The sequence below is a fragment of the Lycorma delicatula genome, chromosome 5 (assembly GCF_047948215.1).
Source record: "Lycorma delicatula isolate Av1 chromosome 5, ASM4794821v1, whole genome shotgun sequence".
Lineage (NCBI taxonomy): Eukaryota > Metazoa > Arthropoda > Insecta > Hemiptera > Fulgoridae > Lycorma > Lycorma delicatula.
In genome coordinates this window covers 106,627,486-106,646,837 of record NC_134459.1, presented here as the reverse complement: position 1 = coordinate 106,646,837, position 19,352 = coordinate 106,627,486, and the positions used below count along the sequence as shown (strand labels likewise).

Here is a 19,352-nt window from a genome sequence, read left to right as displayed (position 1 = left end):
AAACTTCAAATGAGGGAAAACTCACAGTCCGAGACTAGTTCATACAATTGTTTAAATAGCATTATGAACAATAATGAACACAATTTCTTTAATGGAAAAAATAGAGCTGACTCATAATCAAAAATCATCACAAGATGCTAGAGTTATATATATTATAAATGGGTTAGTTCTCAAAAAATACAACAGATGGTGCTGATGTGTGACCGCGTACTTTAAAATAGTTTAATAAAGGTTTTTTTTAAAAATTGTTGGTTTTAGCTAATTTAGAGATGAAATAATTTTTAACAATTAAAAATTAGTTTGAATTGATAAAATATTTATTTTTAGCAGTAATAATTTATTTTAATTAAATAAATACCTACTTAATAATTTTTAATTCTAATCAAATAATCGGACATCAACCAACGCCATCTCTTGCATTTTAAGAGAGCTAACCAAGACTAGCACTATGTATATTGTACATTCTAAAATACATTAGTACATTCTAAAATAAATGCAATAAATTATACTTCTATAAATATTTATATATATATTTCTTGTCCATGTGTATGAACTCCTCCTAAACGACTGGACTGATTTTGATGAAATTTTGTGTGTGTGATAAGTTGATTCGAGAATGGTTTAGATTCACAATTTGATCCGATAAAAAATGTTTTTTTAATTTATTAATTTATGTGTTGTTGTTGATCTTGGTATGGTTAAGGTTCACAATTGGTTCCGGTAGGCAGCGCTGGGATCGCGTTTAGAATTGCGCACTTATTGAGAATATTATGTTATATTATTATTTATTGAAATAATGTTTTAAAGTGTAATTAAAAAATATACATTGTGCAAATTTGTATGGTGCAGTATTGAAGCGAGTATTTTACATGATTTTTCATGAATTTTAATGATGTATACATGTGCATTGAAAACAATCAACTTAACCTACTAATTTAAATTGTCAGTTCTCATTTGATTCTATGCAACTTATGAAGTATTGAACGGCTCTTTGAAAATAAAAATGTAGATTTGTAAAATAAATTATAACATTTATAAAATTAAAATATAAGTTACTTATAATAATTATAGTTTAAAGTATATTTAAAAAATTGAAGTTATAATTTTTGTAGCTGATTAATTTTATAAAAAATTTTCTAAATTTGTTTTTAATTTACAATTATCTAAAATTTGGTAAAATAGATGTTATAATAAAGAATGAGAAAATAAATAAAGAATGAGAAAAATGATAAAAATTTCTACTAAAATTTTAACTATGTTGCTTTTTTTTACAGTGCTTTAATTTTTTTATTAATTGATTAATTAAGCTATCACATGGTTATGAAACTTCAAAATTATTAAATAAAAAAAAATGTAGGAGGTACTTCTTTAGAATGATCTTAAGTGAAAATTAGCAGTAATGTGGATGAAAATTTATTAATTACACTAATTATTAATTTTACAACATAGACGGCATGCACAAATAGTTCATAACCGTCAGTTAAATAGAACAGTAGAAGTTCAATTGACGGACAATGTAAATTTAAGAGTCCAGGTTGCAAACATACGTGCAAATAAAAGTCGAGAGCATCACAATGAACATCTTCAAGCTAATGCATTGAGACAAAGAGAGACACGTCAACAAGTCACTACGCACACAGAGCACATGGTCGACAGCACGTGCAAGAACGTTGCGCATTGACACGTGCATCACTTCACTGCCTTGCATTCATAGATGAGCCGGAAATAGACTATTCGTCACATGCACTAATTGTCATCGGTTATATGGACAAACAATTCCAACACTGTCATGCATTTAAATACAAAGATGAATCGACCGATCTTTGCTGCGCATCGGGAAAAATTCCACGTCAACCATTGAATTCGCTGCCAGAACCATTGAAAACACTATTGGCTGGAGCCACATCTCAATAGAAATTGTTTTTGCATAAAATTCGTAAATTCAATTCTTGCTTCTAAATGACAAAAATCGTTCAGAATGAGGATGGTCGTAATTTTGAATCAACATTTAAAATTCAGGGCCAAGTGTATCATCAAATTGGTTCTTTGTTCTCAATGCCTGATGCCGATCCAAAATTTTTGTAAATCTACTTCATGGATAATGAGGAGCAACAAATTAACACACGCTGCCAATACAACCACATCTAGCAGATGGAGGAGCAAGAAATAGTGGCAACTTTGAAAAAGTTTTTGCGTTGGCAATTGCTTCAGCAGGCATTGCAACGACCTTGCTTGATGGTGGGCGGACTGCGCATTCAGCACTCAAGTTGCCACTGAACATTCACACAAATCCAGGCGCAATGAGTAACATAAGGAAGCATTCAGGCACAGCTGAAGTTTTGAGAAAATGCAAAATTATTATCTGGGATGAATGCACTATGGCTCACAAGCATTCACTTGAAGCTCTCGATAGAACGCTGAAAGATCTCATAGGTCGAGTTGTGACGCATGGAGGCGTCAGGAATTTTAAAAATAATTCTTTTTTACATATTTTTTCATAAAAACGGTCCTAACAATTTATAGTTTATTTGAAAATTTTTTTTAATTTTTGGATTTACAACGTTTGAAAAGGACAACATCTGTCGGGTCCGCTAGTGTATATATATAAGCATAATAACGCAACACAGTAGATAAAGCATATATTTTATACGCCATTCGGGATATTCAAAAGAATAATAATATTTTTTTTACATTTACAATTCCTAATAATTTACTTATAGTAAATTCACTAAATTTTATTATATATTTTTATTAGGATAATTCAATTATGGAGGATAATGAAGATAGTAACCAGAATTCAATTAAGTCAAAAAAGAAATACAGATGAAGAAAGCGATGATAATACAAAATGAATAAAAAAGATGAAAGTTCAAAAGAATTATGGAGATTACGTAATCAGTGATACAGGGAAAGTCAAGAGAAAATTTTCAGAAACAGACATGTCCGATGAAAAAAACCAGACAAAAAAAAACGAAATTACGTTCCAAAAGATATAGAGATAACAAAAAAAACTCTTGATCAAAAGCAAAATATTCACAAAAGAATCATTAAAAAAAAATTCTCAACGATTTCGAGACAAAACCATAAATAAAAAATTACAAACAATTCTTACTTCACAAACTGCTGGTCCATCAAATGTTGATGTTCCAGTCATTTCAGAAAATACAAAATTGCAAACAATTCATACATCACAGATAGCAGGTCCATCACATGTTAATGTTCCATTTATTTCAAAAAATACAAAAAAAGTTAAGCATTCACGCATTTCCAGATATCTTCAACATTCAATTCAGATAGTAATTCCGATTTGTTTACGCAAAATATTAACAATTTTGTTACAAAAAATAATCAAAATTCCTATTCTAATCATATCAGTGCACCTCTTGAGTTCCATAAGCTATTTCTTGAAAACGATTTTGGTCATATTTGTGATACATTATGGTTTAAAAATAATTTTAAAATATCAAAAAATGAAGTTACAACAAATAATAATATTCAATTTATAAAAACGCTACTCACTAATTATAAGATACCACAAATTAAGATATGCTCAACTTGTCTATCTGCAATTAATAAACAACAAATACCACCTTTATCTGTTTACAATGGATTCAAATACTCAACTATTCCAGAAAATTTGAAAAAATTACCATTAAATTTAGTATCAGATAGACTTATTTCACCAAGAATACCATTCACGCAGATTAGAAGATTAAAGCACGTTCAGGGACAATTTGGCATCTAAGTTATTAATTCTTATAGAAGTTAATACAATGGTTAATCAATTACCAAGAAATGTTGATGACCATTCTATTACTGTTCATGTAAAAAGAAAAAAAATTCATAAGTCAAGTTATGTAAATGGATTGGTTAACAAATGAGAAATTAAAGAATGGTTAAAATATTTAATAACTTCTCTTTATGAAGTCTACAACATTAGTATTTATGACAAATGTTTTGAAGAAAATTATCCAACAGTTAATGAACATGAAATTATTGAAGATATTCCAATTGAAGAAAGTTTAATGTCGCAACAGCAGACATTAATGTGGAATGATGAGATGTATTTATGAATAGTTCCTGGAGAAAATAACGTTCCAATTAGTATTTTGTTTGACGAACATGCAGACGAATTATCATTTCCACAAAAATACTATGGACAATTCTGCAATTTTAGAGATGGCATAATGTTATGCCATTTGTGATGGCAACTAGCGAAATAAGAAGCTCAGATAGAAGGGGAGTTAGCCCTCATCACCTTTTATATATGGCTATAAAAATAATAAGAATCAGAGTACATGATTCACGGACAATTGCATTTCAAAGATGAAAATTACTAAATGAAAATTTTCATGAAATACCTAAAATTTTGAGTGGAGATTTCAACATAATTTTGCTGAAGAATGATCAAAGCCACTCGTACACTTTTTAAAAGAAAAATTAAACCTCATAATGTCTAATAATTAATTTGATAAAAATATAAGTACAACACACTATTGAAAAACAATAAATGAAGTATTTACAAGATATTTAGATAGATTTCATTCGAGAGTATTTATTTCATATTTTAGTTATCATAAACCAATTGCTTCATTTTTAGAAGAATCAGATAATACAAATAATTTAAATATTACAGAAATAGAATAGAAATTATTAATGTAAAAGAATATATTATAAAATAATAATATAATGTAATAACATATTGTAAAAAATAATAAATTCATTATTAAAATTAAAATGTTTCTAAGACTTATTTCATAAAGAAAATAAATTAAATTTTTTATTGTCAAATTATTTAATTAACCATTACTTCATATTACAAATACATTTTATAAATAGTCTATTATGTCATTTAAAATAATCAATAAATTGAAATCAGTAATAGATTAAAACATCATTATTAACCAATGATCAGTAATGATTGTTCGAAGTTTTCACTTCTGTTGGCCAGTCCCGCGACTGTCATACTTTTTTTGTAATTTTTCAAACATCATTTGTTTTCAATAGTTTATGAAAAATCATCATGGAATGCTACATGCCTCAACAATGTTTATAAATCATAGAAATTTATTACCAGAATATGGAATAGGCTACAGCTATGTATCATGCCCATAATAATACTAATGGTCTGTTTGATCAGCCAAACAAAAGCACACTTCATTGTTTGGTTAAAATACATGAAGAGAATTTTTCTCTGCTTGACGTTGAAACAGCAATTCATAAAAGAAATGCAAGGAGACAAGAGAATATTGCTGCTGTAAGTGCAAGTATTTGTAGAAATTTAAATTTATTAAGTCAAGGACATTCTTTGCTTTGATGGTTGGCTGATTGAACTTTAGAGCAGCTCAAAGTGCCAAGTTTTCATAAAAAAAAATTGTCTTTTCAAATGAGACTCATTTTTTGCTAGATGACTTTGTAAACATGCAAAATTATTTATAAAAAATCATATGATCTGACTCTGTTAGACTTTTTTCTCTGATGTTAAGTCACAAGTCTACTGCAACAAACCACAAACAACTGATGACTTGAAAGCAGCTATTAGACACATTATTAGTACAACTTAAGCTGATTTGTGAGAAAAAATCAAGAAAAATTTTGTTGATAGGCTTGGCTACATCAGGCAATGCCATAAAGGCCATATCAATGATATTGTTTTTTTTAAATAATGTAATATTATATAAGCCTCAAAATAAAAATAAAAAAGTTTTGGTTGATATTACAGATACTTTTTGTTTTATTGCACTTTTACTTTTTCACTAAAAATGGCTCTAATTCTGCCATTTGACCCAGGGAGGTGCACCCAGACAACTGTTGCTGATACAGCAACTCTCTGTCCCCACACGAACACTATGCATTAAGCTTTCTCTACCTCTGTGATTTTATGAAGTAACAGAATTACAAATGACAAAAAATCACTGAATGCAGTTTTGAATTTGGTGGCTTGGAGTGACCAAAATCAGAAAAATATTTTGACTGGCTCTGATTTCAATACATATGAACAAAACAAAAGTAAGTACACGAGTCTCAAGCTTTTGCAGATTAGTTAAATGAGTGAAAAATAAGAAATTCACTACAATTAAATTAAAAAACATAGTAAAATTAATGCTATATTAAACATAAACAAACAAATATGCAAACGTTCAGGAAAAAACTATTTAGAATAAACAATACAAGTAGTTTCACACTGAATTTAAAAATAACCACATACAATAAAAATTCACACCTGGCCAAGCACACAAAAAAGGAAGTGATTACCTATAGAAAAATATTTCACATAAAACCAGCCTTGCCTTATACATGACCCATTATCATTTTAATAAAACAAAGCTTAAAAATAAATTAATTATAAATATAATTCCCTATAAGAAAACTTTTAAATAATTAATTTATATATTTTTAACGTATAAATGAAGAACTTTAATTTACATTTTTTAAGTTTATTTTAACCTTAAAAAATAAATGAGAAAAGATTCAGATGCTAAAACATCTAATTAAATATTAATTTATAAACTATTTATTTACAGCGTTATTAATTGACTTTTACAATGAACATTGCTAACTTCATAAATTGGTGATGTAATATACACATCAGTAAAAAAAAAAAAGCAGCAAGACAAATAACCAGATTATGTTGTAGATAGCACCAAAGCTATAATAACGTTTTCACTTTAAAATTTTAAGATTCTCAGATAACATATACATTTACATATGGGTTCTTCAGCCAACTCTATGTCATCAACAGATGGCTGATGGTAAAACAACCATCAACAGCCTGACTAGTACAATATTCAACTATGCATTCAGAACTAGTGTAACAACTGACCCAATTTCCAAAGCACCTACCTGAGGAATAAAAAAGTTCAAGGATAAAAAAATGGGAGAATGGAGGGTAGGAACCACGCAAGACTGCAATAAAATGTCATAGCTACTATGATATGTGTCAAACAAAACAACTGCCACAGATGTTAACTTCCAGAATCACCACTATACCAAAATAAAAAATAGAAGTAAATGAAAAAACAGACTTTCCTCTCAAACTTTACGCTATTCAACTACCCTCAATAAAAACCAGACTTATGTACTTTAGATAAGAAAGGATTTCTGTACTTTAGATAAGAAAGAAGCCCTCATATAGTCCATAAGTAAGAATTGTCATTCGCCACACAATTAATTTTTAATTACAATAACAATTTTTTAAAAGCCTAAATAACACAAAAAATTCACTATTTTAAAGTAAGTTTTTTTAAATATCAACATGAAAATGACCAAGATCATTACAACTCTACTCATATGTTAGGTCCTTATGTTCTTATTAATGACCAAGTAAGCAAGTGATCAAAATTTACAGCTATTATGGAGAAAGGGATCAAGGAAAATGAAACGGGAACTTACAGAGTATCTACTGAAAATAGAGTGCAGATGCTTTTTTAAACCTTCTCCCATCCCTAGAGTTGTGTGGTTTGTGTAATTATCTAAATGAACTAAAAATTGTTCCATCACACCCCAATACAAAATTCATTTTTTCGATTATTTTGTTTTCTTCATCATTAAATTGTTGATTGTATATGATTAATGTGTCATCTATGTATCTCTTATATCTGGTGTTTTTTAAATATGTTATGTAAATTATTATTTTCTAATTCATTTATGAAAATGTTAGCTAAAATAGCTGAAAGTGGTGAGCCCATTGTGAGACTTTTCTCTTGTTGATAATATTTATTGTTAAATTTGTTATAATTAAATTTAATAAATAATTTTATTATTTTGTGTAATATGTTATTGTTTATTTTTAATTTAGTTACAGTATTATTAATTACATCAATGGTCTAGTTGGTGTCAATATTAATATACATCTTTTATACCCAGTGTTATGAGTTTAATTGTGTTATTTATATTATTAATTATATCTACTAATTCACATCCATTTTTTAGGCTATATTTATTGTCGAACTTAATGTGCTCTTTTAAAGTGTTACATAGGAATTTACTTAGTAGATATGTAGGTGAATAAATACAATTTATTACAGGTCTCACACACCAACCCATTTTATGAATTTTGGGCAGTGCTTTTAAAATAGGGCTTTTGTATTGGTTAATTTAAAATTTTGTTTAATGTATTCATCCTTGAATTATGTATTTACATTTTTTAATGTTTGAAATATCTTTTTTTAATTTTGTCTGTAAGATACTTAATTTCTTTGAAATTATTATCTATTACAAAATTTATTCTTTTTTTCTCAATATATAAGTTATCATTAATTATAGCAGAAGTGTTAGTTTTGTCAAATTTGAATATAAATGAATTATTTTATTTTAATTTGTTTTTTTATATTTTTATATGTATGATAATTTTTAATTGTGTGTTTATAATGATTATTTAAATTATAATTATTTTTTTAATAATTAAACATTAAATTATTTTAATCAATAATGTAAACAAACTGATTTTTTAATTTATTTTTATCTATTAAATATATTGTTTAAATATTATGTTTTAAATATATTGTTTTCTAAGTCTACAACAGTGTTTTTTGAAAGTGTTATTTTTATTTAAAATTGGTAGATTTAAATTATAAATGTGTTTAATTATGTTAATTTCATTATCATTAAATTCAATATCAGTAGTGTTGACCATATCTGCTCCAAACTTATGTTCCTGATTAACTGTATTATTACTTAAATTTTTATACTGTTTTATATTTTCATTTGTACATTATTAAATTTCCTGTTCACATTTAGTATTCATTAATATTATTAATATTATGATTACATATATCATACAATTTGTAAAAACTTATATAACCTAATTCAAAAATTAGATCTGCAATTAAAATATAAAGTTGTATATTTTGTTTTTTATTGTATAAGATTCTAATTCTGTTTTTTAACCGTACTATTTCCCATTTCTTTTAGGTAATAATAGCTGATTTAGTATTGCTCTTAATTTTGATATTAATGTACTTAAGTATTATTTTATAATACAAACATTTTTTGTTAAATTTTATGTTTTCAATCGTTTTGTGAAGTTTTAATTTTAAGTTAAATAATTTCACAGCCACAGTTTTTTGGTTATAATTTAAATTAATTTTATTTAACATGTCCTGTTGGTATATATGTTCAGTTATTGTCCAAAGATAATAAGAGCGTAAATCTTATATTGTAAATCAATTTTCTTTGGTCTATAGAAATAAAGCAATGAGATATAAATTCACAAACCAATAAAAGAGTTTGGAGAAAACTTCCTATAGACCAACAGAAAGATAGCACAACTGAAATATCTAAAAACAAAAATAAAACCTAATAAAGTGCCTATCATGAAAGTGATTTTACTAGCATAATAAATACCTGCAGGAACAAGATTGCATTATTAGACATAAACTTCCGAACTCTTATGATAAAAATTAATAATAAAAACTATATGTTTTAAAGTGTTACCTTTACAAATAGTTCTATATCCAACAGCTTCTGTTGGTCCCTCGTCTATTTTTGATAAGTATATGACAGGTGATAAATCTTCTCCATTCCAACAATATACATATGGTTTACCAGTTTTTTCTTTCACTCTACCTTTAATTACAGATGGTGAATCACAATTAATAAATTGATTCACAGCACTCACACTTGCAACAATACATGGCATTAGTGATAAAGTACGTGATTTTTTAACTAATAATTTTTTTGCTGCTTCAATAGTAGTAGGATCCAAACATGTGCAACGTGCTGTAATTCGTCTTTTACGTTTAGTTACTGAACCAGAAGATGGGGATTGTGGTAATTCATCACAATTTTCATCTAAGTCATTATTAAAACAAATTTCACAATCTTTATTTAATTTATCTTCTCTTAACTTTAACAGACATTCAATCATCAATTCCGCCTGGGGCGTATCTTTAATCATTGTATAAAAAATCATATTTTTCAAATCAAATGAAGAGATATCTTGAAATCTAATAACCGATAATAACTGTAACGTGTAAAAAAGTCGATCTTCTAAATTATACTCAACCCAAATAATAACTGCTTCAAACACTTCAAATTCACCTTTTGTTGTTCGTAAATTTTTATTATCTAAATATTCTATAATAAATTCTGGACTTACATCTAAAAATGATTGAGTTTCTTTAATTTTACTAAACATCCATAAAGACATTGCTTTTGTTTTTTTATGCAGTTCAACTAAACCAAGTTTATCAGCTAACAAGACAGTAGGTAGTAAATTGTCTTCACATAACCAATGATTCATCATATATTTAATACATTTATCTTTGATTTTATCAAACTGTAACATACATGAAGTTTCTAACAATGCAAGAACATTATCACATTTTGAAAAATCTAGTTCTTCATCCAATATTGATTGCAATATTATTCTCATTGCAGATGGTTCAACTGCCTAAAAGAAAAATTAAATCATATTAAAAATATATACATATGTACACATGTACATAAAATTTCCTTAATCCAGTCTTTCATGCGTGCATGTATGAAAGACTGTATTAAGGAAATTTATAACTCAAGTTCATTCGTATCTGTTTCAGTTTAAGACAGTCCACACACACAAAGAGGGTAATGCAATCGTAATTAATACTTTAATTTTAGCAAACACATTCATACTTGTCTGTTTACATCATCGTACTGCCAGTACTGTTATTTTGATTGTTTGATATTTGTTTTTAAAATTGCATCAATACATCATAGTTATTCAAGCAGAGATGTATAGTTATTGTCACCACTGCAGTAATTACAATTTGTTACGGATCTTCCTGTGAATAATTGTTTTATAAAAAGAATTGTGTTTGTTTCAACGTTTAGGCATTTTACTAGAACATTTGATATTGGCTTACACAATAAATACTTGTGTTTTAATATTTTTCTGCAAATTTATTTATTAATTTTTTAAAATCTAAAAAAAAATCATGAAGTTTTAAAATATTTTTCCCGAAATGCTAGCGCAATTTTCTCCCAGAAATACTCACAAAATAAATTGGAAGAGGTGGATAACAGAAAGCAACCAAGATGAATAATATAATGTTTAATTGCATATTACAGCCCCGTGAACAGAATCTATGTTAATCAATAACAAAGCTGAAAAATTACTCAAAACTTATGGTTAAAAATCAATAATTTTTTCCAATTAAAATATTACTTTACAAAAATTAATAAAATTAATGTCCAATGGGGAAAATATATTGCCACTATTTTACTTGTTAACAACCTGAAATTCCATTAAGGCTAAAATAACGTATAATGTAAACGTGTTGATTTTTTTAATCTATATTAATATCCTCATCTGCCATTAACACATTAATTTTAAAGTATACAGCAATATACCATTCTTTCAAGCACAGTTTTATTAAAAATACTGATGACAGTCATTAAAGACATTCACTTGAACTTTGAACACTTAAATAAAATTTATAATTAACATTAAAAAATATAAATAGTTTAATGAAAAAAAAATAAAAAGTTACATTTAATATAAGTAACTTACTGTAATTCGAATTTCAGATTTCGATTTTTCAGCGAAATCTGAATTGAACATAGCGTAAAAATAAGCACTATGTTCAGACAACACATTTCGATTACATGTAAAACTCTCATCTTCGATTTTTAATACCACATCAGTCATTTTTTCACCTGTAACGCATAGATATAAAACAACACTTCAAAACAACTATACCTAGTTAACCTACTGCGCGTGGATAGTTGTAAATAATAATCTGGCCTTCACGTGGTTCCCAGGTTTTAAAACCAGCTGATTTGAAAGAGTATACAGTTTTACGCTTTAATCAAAATAAAATTATATTACCCATGTTTTAAGGTACATTTATTTTTACTAATAAGGAAATTACACTTCCATCTGAAATAAATTGTTTTAATGTAAATTGATTTTTCTTATCTATTTATTTCAAATTAAAGCTTCCCAAAATCAGACATATAAAAAGTCTTGTAATGCAATTTTACTTTAAATAGATTTATCAGTAAGCAATAAATTCATTATTTTGATTACTAATGTGGAATTGTTTTTAAAATAATAGTTTTGATTTACTAAGAGCGTTTTGACATTGGGTTTTGTAATAATTACGTCAGTCACCAGCTGTTAAAAGTTTGTTTCGCGTTTGATTTTGTTTACAAAATAATTTTCTACGATATTTTTGTACGAAGCTAAATCTTTATAGGAAGAATAGTTATGCTTTAAGGATTGCGTTTGTGCTTAGATTATTTGCTTAAAGTTCAAGGTCTGTAATTAAACAGCAACATTATTAGTTTTGTTTCTTAGTATTTTATAATTATGAATTTTCTGTTGTGTTATATTTGTGAATAGTGTAATGAAATTTTTACTTAACAAATAAGATGTACATAAAATGATCCGTTCTTTTTTAGTCAAGTTGCAGTGTACATTGAAGCCACTGCAACTTTTGTTAAAAAATTGTTTTTATAAGCAACTACAGCTTAACCTCAATTACAGCTGCTGATGGGAGATGAATTTTTTAGTGTGAGAAATAACAAGCATGGCTGGGAATCTAATCCAAGACCTTTCATTGATAACCAAAAATTACTACTTTCAATGAAGAAGTAATTGATGTTATATATTTTTTACAGCTAGTGTAAAAGTTAAACAATGTAATTTTGTGAGATAGCATTTACATTTGTTTTGTTAGTCGAATAAGTACAGGATGACTTGTAATGTTTGATTTGGGTTGTTAACATCTTATTTATACCAATAAAATATAGAGTCGTCGTACATTATTTCTAAAACAATTTCTTAATACATAAGTATAAAATATCACTATTAGATATTGATAATAACAGTTCAGGTAGGTTTTCAACAATGTACCTCTTAATGCTGTGTAGTAAATCTGTTTTACTCTTTGTCTAGAATCTATTTTTTAAATTGTATGAAAAGTATTACTGCATCAAGTTTTTTTCTCTAGTGTTTGCTACCCTTATAATGTAGATTAAAAATAATCTATTTATTTATTAATAGTATATTTAATAATGTGAAATTGTGCTTTGAGATCTTTTCCTGTTTAAAAATAGCGTACACATTATGTCAGAACTGGCATACCACAAACATTTTTGTTTGTGGTAATAAGTAATTACCAATAAGTAATTACCTTCTTATTGTAATTGAAATAAGTAAAAAAATATTACTTTTTTGAAAAAGTTACTAAAAATTTTACAGGCCTATGCTTGCCTTTGTTATAATTAACTTTTAATGGTATATTTTGTTGGATGAAATGGATTAGGTTTTTTGGCAGCACTTCTATATGGAATTTCTCCATATATATGGTGACCAAACCCATATACAGTATACAAAACTATACAAAACCATATACAGTATATGGTTTTATGTAAAACCAATACTGTATATGTTGTGTAGCAGTCAAGCAGTTTTTTCCTGTTTTTATATTTAATGTTATGAAATTACCAAATCTGTTATTACCATGTTAATGCGCTTACTAGTAATTTTTTCCATAAAAATAATATTTTGTAAATGATACCTGTAGTGTTATTCAGTTGTAATTTTGAAGGTATAGTTTCGGTTTCTGTCCTTTCAGCACTATTACATACCCACAGTAGTATTGCAAAGGGTGCTTTCCTTTAAAGTAGTTTGGAAAACATTTAGAATATGGCTGGGATAAAGGTATATTTTGTCTATTATTTTCATTCATTCAGCTTATTGTTTTTGACAAAATTAATATTTTTGTAAATTATGTATCATCATTTTTTATGAGTTCATGAAAAGTGTTGTATAAAATAGTTGTTTTTTAATTATAATTTAATATGCATCATGATAATTGTGATGGGTTTACCATGTATTTTTAAAATGTACTTGTTTGCTATTTTTTTAATGATTTACTATCTTATTTTTATTCTGTGAAATAGAAGTTGCAATATATATTTTATATGACTGAGGAATGGATACCTTTGTATAAGAGTATAATTCATCATTGTAGCTGTGCCAGTTTAATATATCTTTTACATTTTTTGGCAAAGTATGAAAGAACATTTCATTAAAAAGATTGTTTATAGATTAGATAATTTTACATTTATTTAGGTATTTTTAAAGTTTTATGAGAATATTTGAGTTACGTTAATTTAAAATAAAGATTAGCATAAAGTTTCATAAAAGTGGTTAAATTTAATCTTGATAGTTTTTTCAATAATTTAGTCACCTTGGACTTGTAGTATTTTCATTTGGTATAAAAAGGTCTTAGTACCTTATGATAGCTATAGTATATTTTATTCCAAAAAGTTGATGGGTACACTCACTTAAAGTAAAAATTTTATGTCTCTCATGACTTACCTCAATATGTTAATTTTGTATTTAATCATATTAATTAAATCTTCGCTGTAACACACCTAAAATATTTTATACTGGTAAATATAGTTTTGCTGTTACAGGAGGAAAATTCCAACTATTGTTAGTTAGAAACAAATACTTTGCAAAAATGGCCATTGAAACAACAGATTTAGAATGAATCTGGTACATTTTGATATGTTAACTATTTTATGGTGTACTGAAATAGTATTTTCATATGGTTTTATATTTTTTGTTGACCAGCATTAAAAAATGTAATAACACTTTTTTAGATAATTAATTTATCTACTTTCAAATTACAAGAAAATTGTCCCTTAAAAATCTACTTAAGAGTTAGTTTTCAGCCTCTACTTTTTTTTTAATTCTTTTATCATTCTTTATTTTCCTTCAGTATCTACCTAGTCTTGATATTTCTGTATGTAAGTTCTGAGTTTATAATGTGTATTTACCTACTACAAAGGACATATATCCAAGCTGTGTAAAAAGTATATTTGTACTTTTGTTTCAGGTAATGCACATGTTATGGCAAATTTAGTAATTAGTTCACCTTCACTTCTGTGTGTTGATTATTCTGATATTGAGAAACATGATGAAAACAGCGATGACAGTGATAGTAATGTTAATTTGAAAAAATTTGAAAAGAATGTTATAAGTGATGATTATAATAAACCTAGTACGTCTAAGCAACAAAGTGATATAAGTCGCTGTGTAAATGAAAAGACAAAAAAACATTGTACATCATATGCTTCAAAGATAAACAATGTTGATGACATATGTTTATCATCAGATGATTCTGATGTAATTGTGTGTGATGATTTGAATTCTACTACTTTAATGAATGATGTTAGTAATCTGAATAGGTCTGATGATAATTCAGTGATAATAACTGTGATGACTGTAAAAGGTTTACACCATATTCTGGAAGAAAATATTGGTTTAAAAGTATTATTTAAAAATCATTTTATGGAACCTCTTTCTTTTTTATTATTACTACATGAGTATAGTTTAGAATTAAGGCTAACAAAATTAATTGAAGATTGTGGTGGCATAGTTTATAATAGTATTACAGATGCAGATGATTTTACAATAGTTTTGGTTAAAGATGATAGCATTCACTGGGCTTACACCGGTCCTGTTTTCAAAATATCATATATACCAGCTTGTATTGAAGCAAAAAAAATTATAAACATTACACCATTTTTTAAATCATCTTTTAAAAAGAAATATACTAATAATTTTGATTTTATGACTGTAGTTTACTTTAAAAAATATACTTGGGATGAAGTTCCTACAAAGTATATTTCACCAAACGTTGTTGATAAATCACCTTTATGTGAATCAGTCACTTATAATAAAAAATCTAACGATAACAAATCAATAATAATAAGTGATGATGAAAGTTGTGAAAATGAATCGAACAGTTCTAATGTAAAGACATATAAAAGTATTAATAAACATAGTAGATTGCTATATTCAATTAAAGAAGATGAGGACATTATAAAATACATTGTTCTTAAAAAAGGGTATCATAAATTAAAAGGCGTTGCCTTTTGGAAAACAATGGAAGATAAGAATATATGTCCTCATAGGACTTGGCAAAGTATGAAAGAACATTTCATTAAAAAGATTGTTTTTAGATTAGATAATTTTACATTTCTTACCAATAAGCAAAAAGAATTGTTGCAGTTAGTAGTTTTACGGTAATTATCTTTAAGTAAAATTTTGAAACTCTCATATGTCAATATGTGTTATTTTTTAATTCAAATGTTTTTCTGTTTTTAAACTTGTTTAGATTTACCATAATAAAGTTTATTAATCCTGTTTAATTAGAATATTATTATTATGTTATTAACAAGCAAGAGTGTAGGGTGATGACAGAAGTTATAAACTTGAGAAAGAGTGAAGAATCAGGTAAAAGAAAAACCACCGTGATATCTTCTTAAATATCAGTCTTCATATGCTGGTATGACATCAGCTTTGGTGAGAGCTATTTACATGCAACTTCCACCTAATCATTACAAACTTGTATTTGCAGCCTCTCTCTCACTTGGCAATCTTCATGTAAACGGTTTTTTTTTTTTAGAAAAAAAGAAAGATTTCTTTATAAAAATTAATTTGAAAATATATTTAACACATATCTTTGAATTTTTTATACTTAGCTATCAATTCTCCCAATACTTGAGATCTTTTTAAAGCTTTTGAGATCATTATTCAATTGTTTACAAAAGATTGTTTTCAAATATTCAAAAAGATTTTACTACATATTAACATTTGAGGTTTAACTTTTTTATAATATAATAAAAGCACCATATAACAATATTTTACTTGAAAATGGTATCTAAACTAATGTACTATGTTCAGTGTTAAGAGCTATTGTGTAGTTATTAAACAGTTGTGGCAATATGGGCTGCCCTAAATATTATGTGGAGTAAATAACACAATTTATAATTATATTCTTTGTTATATTAAAGAAGATGCAAACTATAACAGTACGTCAAAATCTACATTTATACCATACCGTAATGAATGACACTTCTTCTCATTATTTAGTATCATGCATTGTAGCTTTAACAAAGATTGTAATATTATCTTATTTTACATTGCTATATGCGTAATGGCTTTTTTTTTTAAATATGTGCTTATAAGTTTGTTTTGCCTTAAATTTCTGTAACTATGTGCCTTTGTGTTATTAGTCAGGTTACTATATCTGAAAATAAAACTGGTACTACACTTTTTTCATTTTTTAGTAAATTTTTCGTGTATAAGTAATGTTTATTTGTTCAATTTTATGAAATGAAGATTTGGAAAAATTACATATGATTGAAGAAATTTAATGTAATGTTGTTAAAATAATTAAATAGAAGAAACTTGAAATAATAATAAATACAGACAGTTCAAATTATATGTTTCATTGTAGTGAGTGTTATAGGTTATTATTAACTTAAGAACAATTAAAGGAGTACTGTTTATCAGATACAATTAAAAAAAGTGGAATTTTCCATAAAGAAAGAAGTAGAAATATTTAGCATCTAATTTTTTCCAAAAAAACTGGAAGAATTTTGTTTTCAGTTTCTATTTCTAAGACAGATTAGAACAGGACTCCACTTAATATTGCAACAGCAAACGCTTATCATTGTTGTTGTATTCTTTAATTTATAAAAAATGTTTAATTTGATTTTAGAAAAAATAAACTACTATAAAAGGATAAAGAATTATTTATAAAAATCTGAAAATATTTATTTTAACACATTTCCACTTTTTTTTTAATACTAATATTTTCTTACGTTATTGATTTCTTTGATATGAAGTTAGTTTTATCTTTTTCTTTTGTCATTTACATATTCAGTTTAGGTATGAAGTTAGTTTTATCTTTTTCTTTGTTCATGTACATATTCAGTTTATAGTATTTGGATTTAATTATTTTTAGTAAACTAGTTAGCTGATTATAAACTATTGGCGTAAATTTATTTCCTGTGTTAATTTGATTTTACGAAGAAGTGATACAAATCACAATGTCTTCCACAGAATTATACCATAGCATAAACCCCAAAGTCAAAGAAAAGAAGTACACAGAATTGCTAAACCTAAAATAGTTCATTTTTATTTTAAGAGTTGGTCTTTTTTTTAAGACAACTCTATGATAAGCTTTGTTTTGTTAATATTTTACCAATAATATTTTTTTAATGTTTAATTAAAAGTAATTTAAAGTATATAAATAATTTTTTTTTTAAATTCCTAACATACAAATCATAAAAAGTTCATATATATCATAAAGAGCTATGCTGTATAGTTATTGAAAAAATTGGAAAACAAAAGTACTGTCAAAGGTTTTTATGTAAAATCTAAATCTAGATGGCCATTTTGATTGTTAAATAATCATCTATAGACACAATGAAAAGAGAAGAAATTATGATATTGATGAGTAAACAATTCTTATATAACATTAAAAAGTTAAAATACTTGTTTTACTCAAGTTTTTGTCAAAAACTTAAGGATTCAATCAACAAGAACTGTAATTGTTTCATATATGGGCACATATACATTTGAAAGAATGGTGCATTGCTTATAGAAATCGTGGTTGTGAAGTTACCACTTCAAGATTACAGTGCAGTTTCTAATTTTGTGTATTCTGTAACATATTTGAAAATTTAGGTCGCTATTTGTGGCATCTGAAAAACAATTCATTTAATCAACAGTATTTATTTTACTTAATTGGATTCGGTGATTTGTTGGTAATAATTGTTAACAGTTTTTGGTACTTCTTTTTGTAAGAATTTATATTGATGTTTCTGTATTTAATGACTGTAAATATTTACTTTAGTTAGTGTAGTATCATAGCCGTCAGAAGTTTTTTTTTATTATACCTAGAATCTCATAAAAGAAATCGCCAGTCAAGCTAATAATAATGTGTACCACTATCTGGATCCACAAACTTGCATATGTGATTAATTTTGAAGTGTTGGAAAGTAGTAGCTTGAAATTGGTCCATATATGAATACCATGTAGTCACTGTAAATGATAATAGGCACAACTAGATACTATAACAGTCCTAAATCCAAGATTTCATCATCCTACGGCTATTCGTTTTTTAGTTATGCGAGATACAGACGTCACGCCAAAACTAGTCAAAATGGATTCAGGAATGGTCAAAATGGATATTTCCGTTGAAATCTGAAAACCGAAATTTTTTGCAATCTCAATACTTTGTACAAGGAAGTAAGCCTTTGAAATGTGTTGTTTCTGAAGGATGTTAAAAATTTATATTGTAAAGAAAAAAACTCAAAAGTTTCTGAATATGTGAGGAGAGAAATTAATGGCAGAATTTGGTAGAGACAAACTAGGTTATTTTTAAGTCATTCTAATTGAGTTAAATTGGTAATGGAGGAGTAATATATTGAAGGTAAAAATTATTTAAAAGGAAGACAAAAATTTGAATTTTTAAAACAAAGGATCTGGAAACTATGTTGTCAGTTAAAACTGAATAGAAAATAGTGTAGCATAATATCAAACCAGTGAAATGATGGAC

The 19,352-nt window shown here is 26.6% G+C and overlaps 2 protein-coding genes across 3 annotated transcripts in view; one reads left to right on the top strand and one right to left on the bottom strand.

Moving 5' to 3' along the window:
• Window positions 1-11,725, bottom strand: part of LOC142325278 (kelch repeat and BTB domain-containing protein 8-like) — a 35,698-nt gene extending 23,973 nt beyond the window's left edge. Inside the window, exons 1-2 of the mRNA XM_075366821.1 lie at window positions 11,492-11,725; window positions 9,436-10,393 (exon numbers count right to left, since the gene is read on the bottom strand). Of these exons, the coding sequence (XP_075222936.1) occupies window positions 9,436-10,393; window positions 11,492-11,629 (1,096 nt within the window). The 5' untranslated portion in view covers window positions 11,630-11,725. The remainder of the gene's footprint in view (window positions 1-9,435; window positions 10,394-11,491) is intronic.
• Window positions 11,726-12,104: 379 nt separating this feature from the next.
• Window positions 12,105-18,028, top strand: LOC142325277 (uncharacterized). 2 transcript variants are annotated; one of them, XM_075366819.1, is made up of 2 exons: window positions 12,105-12,239; window positions 14,835-18,028. In XM_075366819.1, exon 2 carries the CDS (start codon window positions 14,849-14,851, stop codon window positions 16,028-16,030), a length of 1,182 nt encoding a protein of 393 aa, XP_075222934.1. In that variant the 5' UTR covers window positions 12,105-12,239; window positions 14,835-14,848; the 3' UTR covers window positions 16,031-18,028. The 2 variants fall into 2 exon arrangements, with proteins under 2 accessions (XP_075222934.1, XP_075222935.1); XM_075366820.1 differs by lacking the exon at window positions 12,105-12,239 and adding an exon at window positions 12,260-12,576.
• Window positions 18,029-19,352: the final 1,324 nt, after the last annotated feature.

Excerpts from the sequence above, each read along its gene's own strand:
- LOC142325277 (XM_075366819.1), top strand. The coding sequence starts at position 14,849 with ATGGCAAATTTAGTAATTAGTTCACCTTCACTTCTGTGTGTTGATTAT.